At 42.0% G+C, this 17,569-nt stretch overlaps 1 protein-coding gene across 6 annotated transcripts in view; it reads right to left on the bottom strand.

Annotated features, from left to right (window-relative positions):
- The window catches only part of LMBR1 (limb development membrane protein 1), a 122,427-nt gene that overhangs the window by 89,383 nt on the left and 15,475 nt on the right, over positions 1-17,569 (bottom strand). For 2 of the 6 annotated variants that reach the window (XR_004321167.1, XM_032482997.1), the window contains exons 1-4: positions 16,690-16,809; positions 15,287-15,359; positions 13,242-13,281; positions 7,233-7,372 (exon numbers count right to left, since the gene is read on the bottom strand). Coding sequence is in view for 4 of the 6 variants with exons in the window: in XM_032482997.1 (XP_032338888.1) it covers positions 7,233-7,372; positions 13,242-13,281; positions 15,287-15,359; positions 16,690-16,803 (367 nt within the window). In the remaining 2 variants the exon portion in view is untranslated. Of the gene's footprint in view, positions 1-7,232; positions 7,373-13,241; positions 13,282-15,286; positions 15,360-16,689; positions 16,810-17,569 lie in introns of those variants that run through there. The other 4 variants (XM_032482996.1, XM_032482998.1, XM_032482995.1 and 1 more) reach the window with 3 other exon arrangements.

Below are 17,569 nucleotides of genomic sequence, written 5' to 3'. Positions count from 1 at the left end.
TAGCCAGTAACTATAGTGATGTACATTATAATAAATGACTGAACTATTGAGACCAATTAACTAGAAATTGTTAATTTAACTAACAATGATACCTTAAAATCAGTAAGGACTGACTTCTGATTTAATTTTTATAAATAAGTAAATATAACACTTGCTTTGCTTTTTTAAAGCTTGATGGCTTACAATCTAAAAGTGAATTTTCTGACCTTCTGTGGGACTTGAAAACGAAACAAAGATGGATTCTGTATTGTTTCTTCATGACGTCACGTCCAAAACAGCATACTGGCCATTCTTGTTGACAAACCAAAATAAAGCACACACACCTTGTAAAGCTGAGTCAGCTTCACTGTGCTTGTCTTTTAACAAGCTGAATCTCAAGGTGAGCAGTCATTTTATAAACGTGTGCCTCTGTCTGGTCTTAAGTGAGTATGGACAGCTTCGCAAAAAGTGGGCCTTGCTGAGAGAAAATACCTCGAAAACTGAACAATTATTTCCTCATTTTATTTGAGGCTATACCTTAATTCCACCTTTATCTAGTTCCAAAACATACTCATCACTCAGAAAGGACAATCCATTAAAGCAGCTGAGTCACTGTTTTTTAATTTATGGAACTGAAGAGTTTCATATTTTTCTACTAATTTTTAAGAGTATACAAGATACATAAAGTGAATGAAATATTTTCTTTCTTCTGTGCATTTTTTACCCTTTTCCTATTTTATTATAATAATAAAAATAACCACAGTACAAGTGTTAGCTATCATTTTAATTTGTACCATCCTATAGTAAACTGTAACTGCTGGCAGGTTGTGGCCCACACCAAGCGGATGATGGAACGCTTCTCACGGCAGCCAGCTGACAAATGACAAAGACCCCCCGGCTAAAACTGTCAGTGACCAGAGGATTACCACCCTGCCTCACTCGGGCTCCAATATCATTTCTGTATATCACATTTTTCAAGAAAATGTTTTACTCATCTTCTCATTGTTGACAGAGACACATCTTGCTATAAGATACAGAGATTTAGAACTAAGTTCAGTATTTTATTTACTTATGTCACTAAATTCTGGCCCAGAGAAGTGAAGTGGCATTCCAAGGTAACACAGGTAACACACAACATTTCACACACACGTCCAGGGGGCGCTGCCAAGATGGCAGAGTAGCAGGAAGCAGTGCTCACCCTCTCCCATGAATACAACAGAAACACATCCACACACAGAACAAGTCACACAGAATACCTACTGCACTTTGGCAGAACATCTCTTACATCGGAAGTACAAGGAGAATCCTCACAAAACCAATGAACAACAAGTTTATACTGTATAGCACAGGGAACTATATTCAGTATCCTGTAGTTACCTATAATTTAAAAAATATAAAAACGAATATATTTATGTATATGTATGACTGAAACATTATGCTGTACACCAGACATTGACACATTGTAAACTGACTATACTTCAGTATTAAAAAGTTAAAAAAAAACAGACACAAGTCCAAAATCCAAACACTGTATTTAAGCCAAACTAAATATATTTACACATCCCAAAGCATTATCAACACATATTTTAGCCTCTAATCCTCATGAGACTTACACATTAAAGGCACAATCATTCCATATTGACAATTTTTTAGGATAAGCCATTAAATTTCTATTCAAATTAAGTCCATTTTTACCAAAGTATTTCTAATGAAACAATTAATAACTTCTATTCATCCAGACAGTGAATCTTTAATGAGCATCTTCAGTGTGCAGGAAGTGGGACAGGCGCTCCGGGGAGATTACGAGAATCTGAGACAAGTTCTGAGTCCTCAAAGAATTTAGCATCAATTCACAAAACATTTAACAAAAAAAAAGACAATAATTCAAGAAAATCCCATAAATGTCACAAGATGGTAAATGATTAACAAATGAAAAAGGAAGTTATAACTGCACTAGGATAAAAGAAATGATCAGACTTTGCAGGGACTGCTAAACACTGGCTCCTAACTGACACTAATTCCAGGAGACCCAAAACATCACTGAGGTCCACATGACAGAGCAGGGGCTTGTGGAGGTCAGGTGGCCGGGAGAGTTTCAGCTCCAGTCCCACATGTTTCATGGGGGGGGGGGTGTCCCTGAACCTGTTCTCTGGTTATTTCCCCAGGTCCAGAATGCATAATTGGGATGTACAGCCTCAAAAGCAGGCAGAATCCCCACAATGGCGCCCTGACCTGTGGATTCCAGCGAGAAAGGCGAAGCAGAAGCCACTGGAACGGCCTCTAACTAGGAAAACAGTAAACAAAAAGCAGCCCCACATTCCCGAAGGTAGTGCGGGAATTAGCGCAGCCAAGCACTGGAAAGAGGAGGGGGTGGTGACTCCCACATCCCCAAGAAAGACAGGTCTTGGAGAACGACAGTGGCTGCTGTAAGCCTAACCAGATGGTGGCTCTAACTGCAGCTGCCATAGCAGGTATGGTTTCACCACCTGGGTAAAGTAACACACCTCCTGGTACCTGGCATGCGGCTACTGATGTGACAAATGCTTTTCTCCCTCCCTGTCCACAAGGCCCACCAGAAGCAGTCTGCTTTCAGCTGGCAAAACAAGCAATACACCTTCACTGTCCGAGCTCAGGGCACACCACCCCTCCTGACCTATGGCACGGTTTTGTTTGCAGGGATCTGGACCACCATTCCCTTCCAGGAGACTACGTGGCATTCCCCTGCATTGACGGCATTATGCTAACCAGACCCGGTGAGTAAGAAGTAGCAACTACTCTAGACTTATCGCTAAGACATTTTCATGACAGGGTGGAAAATAAATCTAACAAAAATCCAGGAGTCTTCTACTTCAGTGAAATTTCTAGGGGTCCAGTGGGGTGGGCCAAGTCAAGACACCCTTCTAAGGACTACTGCATCTGGTCTCTCCTACAACCAAAAGAAAGGCCCAGTACTTGGTGGTTTCTCTGGACTTTGGAGGTAACGTATTCCTCACCTGAGGTGTTACTCTGGCCTATTTCCTGAGTGACCCAAAAAGCTGCTGTTTTTGAGTGGGGCCAAGACGAGAGAAGGCTTGGCACGAGGTCCAGGCTGCTCTGACCTCAGACCTATGACCCAGCAGCAGGTGCAAGGGGCCTGAAGTGCCGGCAGCAGACTGGGATGCTGTCTGGAGCCATCGGCAGCCCCACAGGTGAGTCACAGCCCAGGCCCTTGGGATTTCGGCGCAAAGCCCTGCCATCTCCTGCAGATAACTGCCTTCCTTCTGAGAAACAGCCACTGGTTTGCTGTCAGGCCTTAGTGGAGACTGAATACTTGACCACCAAGTTACCATGCGACCCGAGCTGTCCATCATGAACTAGGTGTTATGTTGACCTGACCCACCAAGCCATGACGGTGGGCATGCACAGCGACCCTCCAACATCAGGCGGAAGTGGTGTACACGCGACCAGGCCAGAGCCTCACGAAGTGGCTGAGACACCCATAGCCCTGCTGCCACTCTGCCTTTCTCTCCCCTGCCTGCACCTGTGGCATCCAGGGGAGTTCTGACCATCTGGTGGAGGGACAGGAGACACCGCCTGGGTCACAGATGGATCTGCTCAATGGGCAGACACCGCCCCCAGGTGGACAGTTGCAGCGCCACGGCCCCTCCCTGCAACATCTCCAAAGGACAGTGAGGCGAAATCCTCCCAGTGCACCTGACAGATCACTCTGCTTGGAAGGGAAAGTGGCCAGACATGCGGTTATACACTCACCAGCTGTGACCAATGGTTTGGCTGGGCGGTCAGGGACTTGGAAGGAACATGACTGGAAAACTGGTTAACAAGGACATTTGGAGACAAGGTGTGCAGACAGACTACTCTCAATGGGAAAAAAATGTGAAGATATTTGTATCCCATGTGACTGCTAACTAAAGGGGAACCTCAGGAGAGGAGGATTTAGTATTAAAGTGTATAAAATGAACTTATCCTCTCTCTCCCACGGCCCCCGTAATCACCCAGTGGGCTCATGAGAAAATGGCAGCAGGGACGGAGGTTACTGTGTAGGCTCAACAACTCAGACTCACAGTCACCAAAGTGGTCCTGTCTACTGCCACCACCGAGGGCTTCAAACTCAGGCTGGAACTGTACCATGGGCTCTCCTGGGCCTCCTCTATGACAGCTGGTCCCATGAACGGCTATCATCTAAAAGCAAAGAAGCAAGGTATCTAGGGTTGACGAATCTCCAGCCCCAAGACCATCCAAGGAAATGAACATTCCCTGGGACGTCATCCGCAAGCTCAAACCAAACTATGAACTCAGAAAAGAAAGATAAACATGAAGCTCTATGAAATTCATCACACGCGGCAAAGGATACAGATCTACCAAAAAATCAGAAGCAGAAACAAAGTCAGGGGTCATAAAGCCCTCAAGAACAATCTCCAGAGCTGACAGCTTAGGTTCCTAAGACCTATTTCTGAGAATACATCTCAAAGTGATGATATAATTTAGAAGGCTCTTCCTCCAGGTCCCCAACTTGCAGCTGATGTGATGCACTGGAGGTTAAAGCTATTATTTATCATACAGTCTATCTACTCACTGAACACATTTACTGGGCTACCACTATGCGGGAAGCACTGTCCTAGACCGCGATTTATAACAAAATACCATACCTGAGCTTATACACCTTACACTATAATGAGAAAAACGACAATACAAACAAATACATAATATCTAGCATTAAATACACAGTATGTCATATATTGGTAGCCCTTACTTATAAACAGAATAAAGGCCCAGTCTATAAACAGAATAAAAGAAATAGCCCTGATTTAGAGTATTTGAAGGTCATTAAGGATATCATGAAATTTCTATTTAGTAAAGCTGGAAACAAAGGCCAGTACACTTATAATACCAGTTAGCCTGGCCTGAGACCACCTGTACTCCAGTGCAAGTGCAAACACATATGCACCACAGGAGGACACCCCTGCAGAAAGCTGGGGCCAGAGGGGACAGCGCCGAACAGTCTCTGACAAACACTTCAAACAACACATGCAAAAAACACCTGTAAATTATGTATCATCTAAGCGTTGGATAATAACAAACAGCACTGTCATCTAAAAATAATTCATCAGAAAAATGATTGATAAATATATTTTTCAACTGACCACTGATAAAAACAACTCTCATTTACTTTCCAGGTTGTCTCCGGCCTTTCATAATAACTTTTCAGTAGATGACTGACTTTCTGTGTCAATTTAAGTAAAGACCTTAGTTTGCTTGAGTTTTTCAATTGCTGAGCAACAAAAAAGGAATAATTTCTCTTTATTCATTTAATAATTAGTCCTAACTTTACCAAATTCTTTGGTCTTCGGAGTATCAATGACTCCATTTGTTTCCAGTTTCAAGCGTGACAGAAACCACAAGCCCAGTGTAAAGTATGTGACAGACTAAATGTTAAAATTCTTCAGGTCAAGAAACAGAATAAGCAGTATTAAAGGACATTGGGAAGGATATGTTTGCAATTAACCTGATAAAGAGCTAATTACTTAAAAACACTGCAAAAATAGGCAAAGGAAATACAAGGCAACTTACTAAAAAGACAAATACAAATGACCTATAAATATGTTTTGTAAATGTCCACCCTCAAGAATAATTTTAAAAATGCAGATTTTAAAAAGGAAATTTCTCATCTATTGAATTGGTAGGGTTTTTTTAACTAACACCCCAAATTGGTGAAGATTCATTTTGGAAATAGAAACTCACATACTACATGAAATGAAACTGCTAGTAAAATTCAGACGGTTTTTCTGAGGAATAATTGGGAAATAATCTTTTCAAAGCCTTTAAATAAAGTATGCTTACTGGCAAAGTAAACTGCAGAAATTTGTCCTAAAGATGAATATTTATTTGTAAAGATGTACAAGGTAGCTTTGCTAATTAAAGAACTGAAAATGCTTCAGGATTATAGTGGCTCTAGGTGATACTGTAAATAGCACAGAGAAATATTTCCTGCCATGGAAACCTCCCCACTATACGCTGCTGAATGCAGACACAAATCACCCGTGAGTATACCAGGGTCCCACCTCACTATTTAACTGGTGATATGTTCACAAGCGCACACACACCACTGAAAGGCTGCAGGCCACAGTGTCCATAGGAGCTCCCTGAGTTGTAGGACTGTGGGTAATATTAATTTTCCTCACTGCAAATCTTGTATTCCAAATTTTCTATAACAAATATGCATTTCTTTAAACACACACACGGGGTGAGAGAAAAGGTAGTTAACTGTAGAAACTCCAGACGGATTAAATACTTAACTAAATAAAACCATTTTTTAAAGAACAAGAGAAAAAAAAAGGAATATTTGTTCCATCTCAGGAAGGGAAAGAGCTTCTAAACACAAAAACAATTAGAGAAACCAAAGGAAAAAAAAGACTGGACAACATAAAAATGCAAAATTCTGTAATTAACATCAAACTGACATTGTAAATCAACTACACTTCAATAAAAAACACGGATTTTTAAAAATTCTGTAATCAAAAAAGCAAAATTAAAAAGTAAAATAACAACTAGAAAAACACATTTCCAAAAATCTGATAGAGCTGGTGTTTCACAATTAAGGAGATCACATAATTCAATATGAAAAAAAAAGAAGCAAAAGATAATAAAACATATTAAAAAGTTGTATATCAGAGCTTTTTATGTACCTTAGAAATTAAAATTAAAATTAAAATGTCCTACCTCACCAAAAATTCCAGAAAATGACAGAGCCAAGACTGGAATTCAGGTCATTTTGCTTCAAAGCAACAGACCACGTTGTCAAAATAAGTAAGTCATCATTGTTTTAAACCACATTAACTTCAAAGATTGTGCTTCATTTTAGTTTCCCCCTCCTATCATACATTTTGAAATGACTGAAGAAACTAACAGCAAATAAATAAAATAGAAACTATGGTGGGGTTTTTTGCAGGTCCTAAATGGAGGTTGAATTCTTCTGACATATTCACATAAACCAAAATTCTCATGCTAAATGTTTAAATGAAAATGCATTTATCAAAATCACAATACATATAAAAATTGCTTCTTGTAGAAGTCTTTTAAAACCAAGAATAGGAATACTTAGTAAAATCTGGTCTTGTGATTATATTAAGAACTCAAATGGTTTACTGGAGGAAGATGCAAATTATGAAGGAAACTAAGAAAAGGAAACTTTTCAAATACAGTACAGTAAAAAATTAAAACATTAATTGAGATTATATTAAGCAATATATACTAACCATGAATCAGGGAGCCATTTAGCCACTGAATATAGTAGTTCTGAGGAAAAGCAAGCAGGATTTCATTGCTGATTATTGAGAAGGGTAAAAGCAAAACAGCCCCAGCCGAAACTGCTAGAGTGAACGTGCTCAGAAACAACCTGGAAGAGAAGAGAGTCCTCGTCACCAGCGATCGGAAACAGCAAGGACTGTGGGAGTAACTCAAAGAGTAGACTCCAAGCTCTCACATGTTTAAATCCAAAAAGAATTACATATGCATTAATTAACAACTTTGGCAATATAGGCTAACAGCAATGCAACAACTGTTTCACGTGAAAAAAATACTAGGAAAACAGGATGAGAAACAAATTAATTTAAAATGATTATTTCAGGAAGAAAGAACTTACAAAACCATTGGTGTACTACCTCTTAAAATGGGTAAATGTCAAATAAATTATACTAGTAAACTGCAGGGAACTATTCAACAGAATTATATTTTAAACAACATTTTTAAAACAATTTTGTCATTTTTAAAAATAATATCTAGCATTTACTAATATGGAAACATGTCTAAAAGAAATTAAGTCCCCCCAAAATGAAGAAAAGCATGGACAAAAAATATAAAACATACTCTCCCCCTGCACCCTCCCCCCCCAAAATGCATATTTACACACAGGAAAATAGAGGTACATAAAAAAATCTAGCATCATATGTAATAACCCAAAGGAGAGGGAGATTATATAGGGGTTTTCTTTCTCAGTTGTATGTCTCAAATGTTTAAAATTTTATATAAATTTTTTAAAGATTTTTCAAAAGACTAAAATAGCAAAGTAAAAGGGAACTTCACCAACAACAGAGATGAAACTTTAATAACTATTCCATATATTTAATGTAGAAAGAATATGAAAATACATGTAAGAAGATAGAAGAAAAAAAGCATACAGAACACTCAAAACGCTCATCTAACAGAGTAACTGTGAAGCCAGTGCCACCTTGTGGCCACCAACAGAAGTGTTTTCCTACTTAACAGCCAAAAATAACCATGAAACCTCCTCTGTTCAGTAAATCACAGATAAACTTTTTAACGTAGACCACACAATACACACCAAAAACACAATTCAGTTCAGACAGAGGTGAAGTCCCACAAGCTGGATTTGCTCAATGGACAACACACTTCCCGAGAAAAACACCTTCGTCTCAGGCCCACTGCCAGCTCCAGTACGCACCCACCAGCGACCTCAAGCGACCATCATTTCTGCCCTCACAAGTCACGTGAGGAAGGCATCCTCATCGCTACCATTCCTTCCTTCTTCCAACACTGAGATTAAGATCAAATCCACCATCGCCCCCCAGGCCCTGCGCAGCTATCCCAACACGCCCGTCCAGGCTCCTCTCGCCACGACGGCTCCCCACTACAGTTAGGCTTGCCTAACCTCCTTGCGCCCCAAGTGGGCTTTACGGCCCCGTGCCCCCAGCCCGGTGGCTCTCTCCCTGGGGTGTCACGTGCGCCATCTGCCCCGGGAAGCACTCCTCAGCGTCTCCCTTCTCTCTCCTCTCCGTGAAGTCAGTCCCTCTCCTCCTGGCTCTCATGACACTGACCAAACACCCAGCAGTGAAGGCCAACCATGGCTCCCAAATCTAAAACCTGGATCTGTGTGTAATCTGACCAAGGAGTAAGCTTATGAGGGCAAAGAGATCACAAGTGATCCAGAAAAGCCTGAATGGATGTCACTGCAACTACAGAACTGGCTCTTTCAACAAAAGAGTTGGGGGGGAGGGATAACTCCAGTGGTAGAGCGCATGCTTAGCATGCACGAGGCCCTGGGTTCAAGCCCCAGTACCTCTTCTAAAATCAAAAATAAATAAATAAAACTATTTACCACCCCCCATCCAAAAAAATGCAGGGGGAAAAAAAACCTCGTAGAGCTACTGCACTTTGGGTATTGTGACTGGCCCTAGAGATACAAAAATGAGTGGCTGTGAGGAGAGCTATCCATACAAGGTTGACAGGACAGAGAAAAAAGCTGGCAAGGGGTCTTCAACTGGGTCAGGTTGGAGAAGGGCAGCCCTGGTCATCGCTTACACAACCTTGGAAAAGTGAGCCTCAGAACTGAAAGGCAGTTTCAGAAATGTCACCTTCTGAAACAGAGCAGATTCTGAGGACAGAGCCAACAGGACTTCCTGGCGCAGGGTGAGAGAGGGGCTGGGGATGACAGACTCTCTCCCAACTGAAACTGGGAGCTGTGACAGAAAAGGCACCAACCCGAGCAGGTTGGTGAGGGATACAAGGGACCCCGCCTGGATTTGTGGAGCCTGGCAGGTCCACGAGGCAGGAAGTCACAGAAGCTGCACTTCGTCCTCCTCTCTGCAGGCTGCCAGGTGCCCCACGAGTCCTGAATGCCCCATTACTGGTCATGGTCTCTGCTCACACCAGTCAAGGTGCCACCCCTCTGGCAACACCCTCCTCAGTCTCCTTGGGCTCTGTCATCCCACATGGGCACCCTCCCCACCCTGCGTGGGCTCTCCCTGTGACAGAGCACTCCCCAACACGTGTGGGTGCCCCTCTCCACCTCCGTGGAGTGACATCCATGCCAGGATTTCCCTCTGCAGGAAACCTCTCTCCTCCTCTCAGATCCTAAGAGTAAACACCAGGTCACTCCCTCGGGCTCTGACCCCCGTGCCAGGCCTCCCTCCCACGTGGAAACCCTCCTCACCCACCTGGCCTCACGAGCCATCCTCCAAACCCGTCACCAGTTAGGTGCTGCTTTTCTATTAATCACTTTAATCTAAATCAAATCCAACTTGAGAGAAAATGTAACTTGGGAGTTGAAAAGGACAGAGAGAGTTAAGCTGGGGGCATGAGTAGTGGACAGAATGAAGGCATTCAGGAAGCAAAAGAGAAGGTGAAGGTGGGTTCTCAAAGGGAGGTGAGGAAGGCCAAAGAAGACTTCTCAGTTTGACGTGGGCGCTTGAGTAAGTCATGGAGAACCCCTCTCCCAAGTGGCCGGGCGGTGCGGGCAATTGCCTACACTGCGGACCTTGCCTGAACTCTTCCGGAAGACTGAGGACTTCCACTTTTTCCCTCCTCAGTTAAGCACAATCTCTCATTCTGCTTCTTGCTCTTCAGCGGAAGGAGGTAAGGCAAGAAAGAGGGTGGAGGAGAAGGAGCCACCCTGAGCTCCCACCGACTACATGCCAAGCACCGCCCCTAGTTAACTTTCTTCTCCATGTAATCAACACAGCAGCACAGAGCAGGGGGAGGTTCTAGCTCACATGTGGAGAAGATGGCTCTCTCTGAGTCTTCTGGATCCTGGTTAATCTTGAGTTCAGAATTTGAACCCAGATCTCCCTAAGTCTTCAGTTCTCACTCATTCCCCCACAGAAAGGAAAAAAGGCAGTGAAAGACAAAAGAGGCCACAGGTGGGGTGACCTAGGGGCAGAAGAGGTCAGATCCACCCTCTCAGATGACTTCTCCTCCATGCTTCCCTTCCTGACCTTAGAAGGGCACACACATCTGCCTTCGGGAAGAGGACATCCGTGTGCGTCACTGCGATGCGGAAACCAGCTGCTGGGGAAATCCAAACCCCTCAGACAGGCCACCCCAGTGCTGTGGCAAAGCAGGTAAGGCCGCCCCCAAGCAAGGAAACAGCCGTACTTTCATAAAATACACCGCAAAGGTAAAGGCCAAAGTGGTGTGTTCTTGCCTTTTTATAAATTCCTGATTTACAAACGCAGTAGAATAGATTTACCATCAAAAGTGGAACCCAGACTAAAAGGAGAGGAGAGAGGTGCGTACCTCACAGGTACGTCACACCTGGAGGACTGCACTGGGGCAGATGTTAACATCTGCCCTTCAGTCAGGCTGACTCATGCGGCTTGTTGAGGTAAGTGCAGTGAATTATTCTGTCTTCATAGGAGGAGTAATTTAGAAAAAAAAGATAATTCACTTAAGAATTTTTCACAAACGTCATGGTGCCAGGAATAAAACTAAGACCCCCTAATCCTATAAATTTAAACCATCAAGCTATGGGCCTAAGTTACAGTCATAATTCCCAATGGAATTCCCAAAGTGAAGTTACAGTCATTTTTCCTAGGGCATTTAAAATAATTTAAATGACCAAATCTAGTAAAGTGGGGTCCATTTGCATTCATTTTTCAGTTATCAATCAGATCAGCCCTATTAAAGTCTTTTATTAGTTGAAAGTATTTATTTATTTATTGAGGTAAAATTTACATAACAAAATTAACCATTTTAAAGTGAGCAATTCAGTGGCATTTAATGCACTGACAGTATTGTGCAAGCCCCCTTTCTCATTCCAGAACACTGTCTTCACCCCAAAACAAAGCCCACACCCATCAAGCAGCTGCTCCCCACTTTCTCCCCACCGCAGCCCCTGGTAACCACCGAGCTGCTTTTGGTGGATGTTCCTATTCTGGGTATTTCTCATAAACGGAGTCGTACACCCCGTGGCCTCCGTGTCTGGCTTCCTTCATTCGGCCCAATGCTCTGAGGCTTCTTATGCTGTAGCCTGTGCCAGTGCGTCATTCCTTTTTAGGCTGAGTAACAGTCCAGTGCCTGAGAAAGTGCACGTGTGTGTACAAGCATAAGTGCACACAGTCTCTCTCCCTCCTCCCCTCTCCTCCCCTCCTCTCCTCCATCCCTCAGCAGCAAATGCATCATCTTATACAAACTATAAAGAAACAACAGACAAACCCAAATAACTGGTCTGTAATCTGCAGAAGCATCAAGGTCAGGGAAGTCAAGGAAACACTGCAGAAGCGGTTCAGTCTGCAGGCAACTAAAGGGCACGACTGCCTGCAGTGTGTGATTCTGAACTGGACCTTTTCACTGCAAAGAACATTATTGGGACAACTGGTACACTGGAATGGGGCGTGACTGGTACTGCGCTGGTGTTAATCTCACTGTTTTCCTGGGCGTGTGGCAGATCTATGGGAGAACGCGCCACATACAGGAACCGCAGTCATCCCCCGGTATCCGTAGGAGACTGCTCCTAGAACACTGCCCTCACAACCCGCACACACCAAAATCCACAGATGCTCCAGTCTCTCATATAAAAGGCGGGGTGTCTGCATATAACCCATGCATGTCCTCTCATCTGACTTTAAATCATCTCTAGATTACTTATAATACCTAACACAATAAAGATGTTATACAGAAAGTTGTAAATACCATGTAAATAGTTGCCAATGCATGGCAAATTCAAGTTTCCTTTTATGAAAATTTCTGGGATTTTCTTCCCCAAATATTTTCGATCTGTAGTTGGTCAAATCTGCAGCTGCAGGTCAACTGTTCAGAGCATCAAGTCAGCAACTTCTCAAACAGTTCAGGGGAAAAAAAATTCTGTATTATATTTCTAACTCTTCTATAAATTTGGAACTATTTTATTTCAAAAAAGTTTTAAAGCATCAATAAAAAAAATTCCTGGAATACAGATACTCTCCTATGTAGGTGTATCTGTGTAATTTCAAATTTAATTAAGCAAAATATGATAGAAAGGAATTCACTGCCTTCCATCCAGTTTGATACCTCAAAAACTTTTTTCAAGGGTATTTCTGTCCTATATGAGCAGCATACAGAAGCAGATAGAGAGCTATAAGGAATGTAAAAGGACGAGCTGGGACCATGTGTCTGCTCACAGAAGGTAAATGTTCAAGTGACCAGAACAGATGTCTGCTCCCTGTTCCAAGATCACTCAGACAGCCAAGTGCTTGCTTTCTCATGGCCCAGCAATTTTCCCAACCTTAAGCTCATTTCCTAGTTAAATCTTCTGAAGATAAAAAATCTGTTGGCTACTTAAATAAGCAAATTTTAACAAAAGATAATTAATCCTCAATTACCCATGTATATTTGCTTATATGTGCTTTCTGAGGATAGGATTAATATTACCAAGGGTGTTGTAATACTTTGGGTGAATTTTTTCCATATTTCTGCCCAAAAGATAGAATTAAATTTTGAAAATTTATGACTTCAGAATTAGAAACAGAACAATTGAATATTAAAATACATACGAAATCCTGTTGACTATGGCATCTTCATCTTCTTGTTCATCTGCAAAAATGTTCAAGTATTAATATTTTTATCTTCCAACAAAATGTTTCATTAATTTAATAAAAACATGAACAAAAATATAAACTCAAAGAAGCAATTACTGAGTAGAAACGATTTTCAAAATGCACTATGTTTATTTCAGCACAGATCCAAATCTAAATCTCATTAAATCAGACAGGAAAGAATATGGTTAGAGAACAGAGTGCTATGATTGATCAAAAATCCTGATTAACAAAACTTCCATACGTAAATTAAATATTTTCAAATATTTAGTGCTCAAGAAAACAAAACTCAGTAGAATCTTAGAACCACTATCATGGTATATTTAGTATTATACAATGTCAGTGAAATTTTCTGGTTGATAAGAGCAAAAAAATTTTTTTTTGTATAAAATTAAAATTCAGAACCTTAGAACTCATGTACTTTGCTGTAATTTGAGTTTATCGTTAGTAATAACGAGGATTCTCTTGGACCATCCTAAACCACCTTAGATACCACTGCCTTAATACGCCATCACTTCATTCAAGTTACAGACAGAAATTCATCATGTTTTGTGTCTTCTTTAAGTAGCAGGTGGCCCTTGCTCCAGTGTTTCTCAACCTACCCTTTTCCTCTCTCCTGGTTGTTGGCCATCTTGTTTATCCTCTCACATAATCTTACTGACAAAAGAAACTATGATCCAATTACAAAAATATTGCACAACACCCCGGCCCTCCTTCTCCTCAGTACCTAACTGAGGTTGCCCTCAGAGGCTCTGTGCAGCTCTCTGGAATTCTGAGTGCCCACCCGCTTCAGTGACAAAGGCATATTTGGGCCATTCTCTTAGTCCAATCTCCATTCTTAATAATTGGCTGCCCAAAATAGTTTTAAAACCAGAAACCACAAAATAACATAGTCACAATTAATTTTTATACTGTTGTACCCACAACCAGTTAACCATCATATCTTGAAAATGTCTTAATAGCTTCATATCTATTCCAATTCTATTGCCAACACTCTACCAACCAGGTCCAGGGTCCTCACTACACCCTCCCCATGGTTACTCAAAAAGCAGCTAATATATCTCCTATTTTCCTGCTCAACATTCCCTAATTCCCCCTAAAACAGCACATGATTCATTCATTCTCTATCTCTTCCCCCTTCTGCATCCATAATCTATGAAACCTGATGCCAAAACATCTTTAAAAGTGACTGTAGAATCCAAGGAGTATTTCAGTGCAGTCAGAGAGCCAAGCAGTACACTAGAGCAAGCACTACTGCCTGACTTCTTTCAAAATTCTGAGAAGTTTAGTGTGATAACATAAGGAATTTTAGTAAATGGAATCCTCAAGTGTTCACATGGCATCGCCTATTAGCCCAGCATCACAGGTGGAAACCCTGTGATTTCCAAAATTTAACAGAAGTCAGTAAAGCAACTGCTTATTTACTTATAAAACTGACACAAAAATCTGTGAATTAATCAGCACAAAGATCATTAAAAAAAAAAAGAATAAAGATATAGTGGTCCCTCTTGTGAAATAAAGGTACATACAAAATAACAAAAGGATAAAACAAGGTAATATATAACTGAGTGCTAAAGGATATTATGGAGACTAAATTCTACACTCCTTCAGAAGAAGGAAAGATATTCTGGTAGTCAGAGAAAGAATGGGATGGGGGTGATGAGGGGTGATTATGTTCACACTGAGAACCAGCCTCAAGGAGCCATATAACCTCATAAACTCTGGAACTTCCCAGATACTGAACAGTCTTACACTATTCTTAGTCGAACAGAAGAATGATGATAAACAAGGGCTCAGGTCTAAGAGGATGACACTGTGAGCAGTCAGATTCCCTGGAGATGGTTTCTAATGTTCTTAGTACCAGGCAACTGCTTGCTTCAGTCACAGGCATTCTGAGTACAGTACCACGCTGACAGGCACCGTATAGCCACGGACTATGCCTTGACCCCATGGCTTAAGAATCAAAGCTATTAAAGCTAATTAATTACAGTGTTTCTACTTACCTGACTTTCTCTTGTATCTTCTGATGATGAAGTAGGAGACAATGTAGAGAATGGCAAAAAGAAGGAAACAAATCTGAAACAAAACAAATGGAACATCATTTACAGTTCCTGCACATCTTTTCTTCAGTAACAGAAGATTCATCTTTGATATTTGTAAAAATAGATTTAACTTATTATAAAGTCAAAAATTTTGGCTAATAAAAATTTTGATACAAACTAGTCAGCCCAGTTTAATACCATTCCAGAAAAAAAGTCCAATGGACGTTTTTCTTTTCAAAACTTGACCAAGTTGTTTTCAAAATCACGTGGAAGTATACAGAACCAAACTATCACCAACAAATCTGAAAAATAAAGTCAATGAGAGGCTCCGAGCTTACCAAATATGAAAACATACCTTAAAGCTTCAAGAACATTTAAAGAGTGTGCTGGAACCAAAACTTGGCAGATCAATGACAGAGTCTATTATATAAAAATTTATATAATAAATTTATAAAATAATTATAAAATTATAAAATTTATATAATAAATTTATGTAATAAATTATATAAAAATTTATATAATATAGTTATACATACAAGAGGTTTCACAAATCAAAGTGGAGGGGATTATTCAATAAATAAATCACTATCAAAATAAACAGCAGTTAAACAAGAGTTTTTTTAAAATATTAATTCCCTTTTACTTTCTATAAGATCTAGGGGATGGCAGGCAAAAAGGATGGATGAAGGAATGGGAGACCTCACTACAGTCACAGACCCAGCGTCCTTGAAGCAAAGGCGTAGTGGAGCTGTGGCTCGTGGTAAAAGTACTTTGAAGACTCTCAGGGAGACCATTCCAGGTGATGGTAAGCCTAGGGATCATCCCTACGTGTGGATTTCTGAAGGGTGGGCGGCCGTGTGACTGAGAATGACCTCGGCCTAGGCGGTGAATACCCTCTGTACGCTGCCGTCTAGAAAGTGACAAAATGAGGAGGAGGAGGAAGACTATGAAAGTTTTCCCCAGACACGTGGGAGAGCGGCCGGAAGGAGAAAGAGAAGAGCGTCGAAGACGGCCTGCTGCCGAGAGCCTGGAAGGAGCTCCGGGCAGACGGGAGAACGTCCACACCATCAGCCCCTCCTCCCCAAGCCCCTGGAGTGTGGGAGACGGGTCAAAGGGAAAGCCAGTCATTGGTGAAAAAATGGAAACAGAGGCAGTCTTCTAAAGATGCTGAGGACCGGGGGGACTGTTACAGCGTAATGTGACGATGCAGTGCGAGCCTGAGTGGGGCTGAGAGAGCAACGGAGAGCAGTGACTGGGCAGAGGCACAGTGACTTACGAGGTTAGAGTCAGGGGGGTCAGATGAGCAAGGGAGTTAGTGTTTATGACAGAGGTTGTTGGGGTTCATTCGCTCAACAGTTACTTACCGTGGGCTTACTGCATACCAACCGCGTTTCTGAGCACTGAGGACACAGGAGCAAATGAAAGGTTCCGGCCCTCACTGAGCTCACATTCCAGCAAGAAAACAGATAAACAAGCATACAGCGTGTCAGCTGACAGTGCGGGCCTAGGGGAGTAGGGAGTGCCCGCAAGGGTGAGGAGGCCACGCCTCGCTGACGGGGTGACCTCTAAGGAAAGAGTCATGGGGAAAGAGAGAGCAAGACATTCAGCATGTGGAGGGAGTGTTCAGGGCAGAGGGAACTGCGGTGCCAGGGGTCTGAGACAGGGAAGGCTCTGCTGGGTTCCAACAACCAGGGGGCAGAAGTAAGAGATGAGGTCACGCAGGAGTTTGTAGTACATGTGGGTTCTCACAGGTGTAGTTGGTTCTCACCTGGAGTGGGATGGAAACCCACTGTCGGACTCTGAGCAGAGGAGTGATATGATCTGACATATTGCAAAAGGCTCACTCTAGCTGCAATGTGGAAATAAACTAGAAAAGGGAAACAACAGAAGTGGGGAGAGCAGTTAGGGATGACTGCAATAATCTAGAGGAAAGGTCGCTCAGACCTGGGCAGTGGAGGTGTTAAGTTCTGGGAATGTTTTGAAAGCAGACTTGACAGGGCTTGCAGGGATAAACGTAAGGTTCTTGGCATGAGAAACTGGAAAGACAGAGTTGCCCCTTCCTGAGTCATGAAGGATTACAAGAGGAGTAGTTTTGGGGTAGAAATAAGAAGGAGAGTTTACATATTGAATTTGAAACAGTTATTATTCACTCAGGTGGAAGGCTGAATGGGCAGCTGGACGTAAAACTCAGTACAGTTCAGGGGAAGGAGCCAGGCGAGGGGGAGAGGCCCCTCCGCAGACGGA

Source organism: Camelus ferus, chromosome 7, assembly GCF_009834535.1.
Source record: "Camelus ferus isolate YT-003-E chromosome 7, BCGSAC_Cfer_1.0, whole genome shotgun sequence".
Taxonomy (NCBI): Eukaryota; Metazoa; Chordata; class Mammalia; order Artiodactyla; family Camelidae; genus Camelus; species Camelus ferus.
Note: the sequence above shows the minus strand (reverse complement) of the source record. Positions and strands in the feature narration are given on the sequence as shown.